Here is a 5,611-nt window from a genome sequence, read left to right on the forward strand (position 1 = left end):
TATTGCTATTGGTGGGGACATGGGAGAAGGGTGGTATGGTGTTCCATGCCAAGCTTTGTTCGATACGGCGCATACACCGCATCTTATGTCCACTCTCTCCATGGACCACGAATGCTATAATTATGAGCATAAAGGAAAAAGGGAATAATAAAGATAATGCCGCGAATATAGATAATGCGGACATAATAGGCAATTATCACCTGCGCCTATAAAGAGGCAAGACGGCGGTGAGATGATCAAGTGCAGAAGAAGAACTAATAGCACTTTCTGAAGATCAGGATCAGAAAAATGGCAGCAGAGCAGGCGAAGAAACATGGCTCCATTTTGTACGCCGACCAAGAGCTGGCGACGGATGAGAGCTTGACCTCGGAAAATGGGCAGTATTCTCTGATCATGCAGGGTGATGGGAATTTTGTGGAGTACAAGTCGCCAGCTGGAACTGCCGTCTGGCACAGCAACACAGCTAAGCGTGGCAAGCGGGCCTGCCTGCAAAGGGACGGCCGCTTACTGGTGCTCGGTGATTGCGGCACGGTGGAGTGGGCTAGCTCCGACAAGCCTCTCAAGGACGACAGCTACAAGCTAGTGCTGCAGAACGACGGCAACGCCGTCATCTATGACGGCGCTGACGTGTCCGTCTGGTCTAACTGCGTCGACAAGAAGTAGCTTACATACAAGTTACACTACTTATAGAAGAGGGGTGGTGTTTCTGCCTGTGTTGTAACTGGATTGGGCCCAGGTGTTATATAGCTAAATAAAACAATGGCCACCTCTCATCGTCTGCAATCTCTCTCTCTCTCTCTCTCTTTCTCTCATCCCACGTTTGTTTCTCTCTCTCTTTCTCTCATCCCACGTTTGTTTCTAAGAATCTAAACTCACCAGATTTACGTGTCTAGACTTATGTAGTTACGGTATTTCTAGTGTTCGCACGTCTAGGCTTATATAGTTATGGCATTTCTAGTATTCACACATGTGTGCTTGAATATATCCACCATTTCTAGTAGACTCATGCACTTACCATGCATCATTTCTAGTTGAATTTATATGCTTAAGTTCTTCATGGTGGGCTTCTCCCATTCTTCTCGCAAATAAAAATATGGTTGCATGTGCTCTCTCTCTCTCTCTTTCTCTCTCTCTCTCTCTCTCTCTCATCCCACATTTGTTTCTAGGAATCTAAACTCACCAGATTTACGTGTCTAGACTTATGTAGTTACGGTATTTCTAGTATTCGCACGTCTAGACTTATGTAGTTACGGCATTTCTAGTATTTGCACGTCTGTGCTTGAATATATCCACCATTTCTACTAGACTCATGCACTTACTATGCATCATTTCTAGTTGAATTTATATGCTTAAATTCTTCATCGTGGGCTTCTCCCATTCTTCTCGCAAATAAAAATATGGTTGCATGTGCTTCTTAATAGATTACTATACACTTAACTAGATAATGGCGAGAAATAAGTACCAAATGCCAAGCATGGATGGGCTTTTTTTAAAAAAAATATTCTAGCAACACTTATGATGTTGATGGATAAAGTTTTAGGTTCATATTTGGGAAAAAATATAGTAGTTCTCCTTAATGATATAATGATTTATAATAAACAAAAAATAGAACACGTAGAGTACTTAATATGTGCTATATTCAATTTCATCAAGAAGATCAAAGTATTTGGGAAGGAATCTAAATTTTGATTTTTCACTCAAAAGATCCATTACTTGAACCATATCATAACCACAAATGCTACGAAGATGAGTCTTCATAAGAGCGATGCCATTATGAGGTGGTGGTGAGAGTCTAAAATCTCAAGGGCCTCTATTGCCATGTAGTCTATTGTGTAGACACTATCCTAATCGTATTTGTTCCTAAGGAAATGACCTTTGCCAACCTAGTTGGTGCATGGAGGCTTCACTCACAATGGAGTATTGGTCTTGTGATTCAAGCTCTTGGAGTGGCCCCCCTTGATGCTTGGTTTGGAGAAGAAGAGCTTGAAGGAAGCTCCTTCTAATCCTATCACTTCCTTCTCACTGCACAGGTATGGTTCAAGCACATGGGCAAGAACACTTGCGGGCTCTCAATGCAATGCATTCACACAAGCAAACACTCATGCATTCACACAAGCAAACACGTGCATTCAAGCTCAAGCAAACACTCATGCATTCACACAAGCAAGAAGATAGAGAGAGAGAGAGAGAGAGAGAGAGAGAGAGAGAGAGAGAGAGAGAGCAATAGACATGCCTTAGCATAAACGTAAGCAATAGAGAGAGAGAGAGAGAGAGCAATAGACATGCTTTAGCATAAACATAAGCAATAGATTAGTCCTCCTTAACCAAGACAAGCTCATGAGAGTAGAGAGCTCTCACAAGTATGCTTCTTCACTCTCCACAAGAGGGAGTTGAGAAAGGAGCAAAAAAGGATGGGTTTTACACGAGCACTCACTTATATAGGAGTTTTGGCCAAAAATTAGGTATTGTCCAAAACTAGCCAAAACTCAAGTTTCTTCTAATTTGAGTGCTATCAAGGCTAGTTCTAGCTAAATTCATGGGCGGGAGTTCAGATGATTGGGAAGTTACAAAATGAAACTCATACGAGCCCGAACATATTACCATGTGGATATATTCGCAAGGTTTGGCAGGATTTTAGATTAGTCACCCAAAATGTCAAAAAACTGTAAAACATGCCTTGAGCGATCATTTTTTGATGAAGATCCTTGTAAACTTAGGGTGCAGGTTTACATTCCCCCCTACCACACTATATTCCATCCTCGAAATGGTAGTTAGAAGAAGTGGTAGTGCTGGTGGTGATTGTGGCCAGCTCTGGGGAACCTCTTCTTATCTTTGTTGTTAGTCACGGTAAATGTCGTAATAATTATCGTATTTGATAGGAGAATAGGTAAAAAAGATGACAAAATTGTGAAAAAGAAGTCCCTTATGTGTCCCATTCAAGTTCTCCCAAACAGATGAGGCGTGGCAAGTTAGTGGCGATTTCACATTTGATGTGAATGGGAACACAAGTAGTGGTGAGGATGTCAGAAAGTAGGGGGATCGTTTTTTGCAAAGTGCACATATTTCTTGATGGATCTTGATAGCTATGGCCCTGTATTGGGCATCTCGAGCTCTAGTCACTCTAGCATCTATTGTGCTGGTGATGTGATTGAACTCATCTTATAAGTTTTCAATGAGAAATTGATCAGCTTGCAACCTATGCGTAAGTTTTCTCTAGCCTTAGAAATTTGTGTGAGAATGTAGTGTTCACTTCATAGCAACTGTACTTTTCATTACTGACATGTTGTTGTAGGAGCACTCCAAGCACACTAATGTGGAACTTGTTGAACCATGCATCCAGCCGAGGGTTTGCCATAATGGTTATAAGGCTGTTTGGAGAAAATTTGACAAGATTTTGGAAGCACCAACTGTTTACACTTTTTGGACCTATTTTGGGTTAGTATTGAGTGTCTAGGTCTCTTCTGGGAGTGTGGTGCATGTACACACATAATATAAAAGAATTGGTTTCATACCTAAGGTGTGTATACTCTTTGAAACACCATATGAGTGTGTGGTCTGTTGCATGCACAGCCAAAACCAAATCTCACACAATCCTGTATATGATGTTTTTATCTCAAACTAGTGATGACTTGATATACCCCCCTAATCTATATGCTGAGAGGAACCTATGGCTGAAGTATGAAGGGAAATTGAGTTTTTTATGAGTGGCTATGACCTCTCATAGTTCTTGCACACACACAAAACACATATGATGCACATGGTCACTCAAAACATGCATAGAGCACATCAACGCATAGTTAACACATAGGAGTACACACATGTAAAAGCAATAAACCTAATTCTTACTCATTTGCAATCAAAAATTGATGGAAAATGACACGACTCTCTTTGATGAGAGCTCCTTTAGTTGTTGCATTTAAAAAATTCTCCTCAACAAAGCGAACTAGGCGGCCTCTATGCCCAGCCCATGACCAAAAATTTACAAGTATAAAAACCCACTTCCTAGGCTCACCAGGTTCAATAATCTACAAATTGGAAACAAAATCAGTTGTCCCAGTATAGTTACAAAGATGGTTTTATACAAAAGATGGTTGGCCCTGCTGACCCCCAAAAATAATTTGGTCGCCCCAAAACTTGGCGGAACACAAGTATATTGTTCCACGACTAGGATGCATTCAATTGTAGGAGTCTGACACAAGGTTGTAGTAATCAACATACATCAACGCAATCAATTGCACACCAAACTTGAAGTACGGCTAAATGCCTTAGGTATCCATCAAGATGGCTATTTGATGTCTTGGCAACTTATCTATCAAGCTCCTTCTCTGGTGGTTGATCAATGGAATAAAAAAAAGCACTAGAATTAGGGTTAACCATGATGGCTACACTAGTACTAGAAGGCATATATCTAGGTCCATGATCTCTATAAACTCATGCATAATAATATCTTTGACCTCTGATGTTGTTGTCCCCACCTCCTTCAGAGTTTTGATTGGCTCTGCATGCAGAATAATATCTTTGACCTCTGATGTTGTTGTCCCCACCTCCTTCAGAGTTTTGATTGGCTCTGCATCTTTCTCTTCATGTTGACGCTTCCTCTTATCATTTTTCCTTTTTCAAGAGATATTGATTTACTGTCATTAATGCAGTGATGAAAGTGGTGGCACTCACTAGCTCCTCACAGAGGTGTTTTCTAACCATTCCACCTTCATCATCATCATCTCACCCTCGGCCATGTGTGATACAACACTCAAGGCCAAAGGATTCACTAGATAAGATATACCCTCTGTTGTCTTCACACAAAGGCATGAAGACCTATCAATGCCGCATGTGTCTGCTTTCGTATATTGAACAGCTCCACAATTCTTGAAGGGAGAGTCATGGCAATCCTTAAAGATCAAATGAACCTACTCTAGAATGCCTCTAGATGGTGAGCAAAAATCCAAATCCCATTGTTTTTTAGGCTCTATAGTGCCATCCACCAAAGGTGGTTTGGTTCTTTTGTTGTTGTGACATCTCACCTACAAAGGTGTCCACAAAGTAATTTTTTTTACAAAGTGTTTCCAACGATCTTAAGGACCATATATAATAGCCCCACACCCCTATGGCCAAATCCATAAGAGTTATTAGTGGTCACTCAAACAAGTAAGAGGCATCTTCTCTCCTTTGATGAATAGCCCTATAGGGATTTTATTCTCAAGAATATCAACTTGTTTTATTGAAAGAAACCCCATATCCCTATGGTCAAAGAGCCGTGGGACTTAATCATAACCTAATAGCCATACAACCCTTTGGCCATATGGGTTTTTAGCTGCCTTGAAAATACATCTCTATTTTAGTCCTATGGTCAACGGTCCATAAAACTCAACAAGCAAGGTTTCTTAATGTTTAAGGGCCCTTACAAACATAGCCATATGGCTCATTAAGAAATATTTCTTAAATATGGAGAGGTTTCTTTTCTATTCCTGCTTTATGGTATCCACTCAGTCATAGTCCTATGGCCAAAAAGCCATAGGACTCAAAGAGAGAGATTTCTATGAGGTCTCCTTTCTAGGCAATAACCACCCAATCTCATTATTAGGTCTCGAATGGTAATCCACTGGGCATTACG

General features: G+C 40.7%; 1 protein-coding gene across 1 annotated transcript; it reads left to right on the forward strand.

Moving 5' to 3' along the window:
- The first annotated feature begins 288 nt into the window (after positions 1–288).
- Positions 289–663, forward strand: LOC148023382 (mannose-specific lectin-like). The gene has a single exon (XM_087695389.1). It carries the CDS (start codon positions 289–291, stop codon positions 661–663), a length of 375 nt encoding a protein of 124 aa, XP_087551515.1.
- The last annotated feature ends 4,948 nt before the right edge of the window (positions 664–5,611 follow it).

This window comes from Lygodium microphyllum, chromosome 16 (genome assembly GCF_053477565.2).
Source record: "Lygodium microphyllum isolate KBCC chromosome 16, Lygodium_microphyllum_v1.1.10, whole genome shotgun sequence".
NCBI lineage: Eukaryota > Viridiplantae > Streptophyta > Polypodiopsida > Schizaeales > Lygodiaceae > Lygodium > Lygodium microphyllum.

Bases quoted from the DNA above. Each gene is read 5' to 3' on its own strand.
- LOC148023382 (XM_087695389.1), top strand. From the start codon at position 289: ATGGCAGCAGAGCAGGCGAAGAAACATGGCTCCATTTTGTACGCCGAC.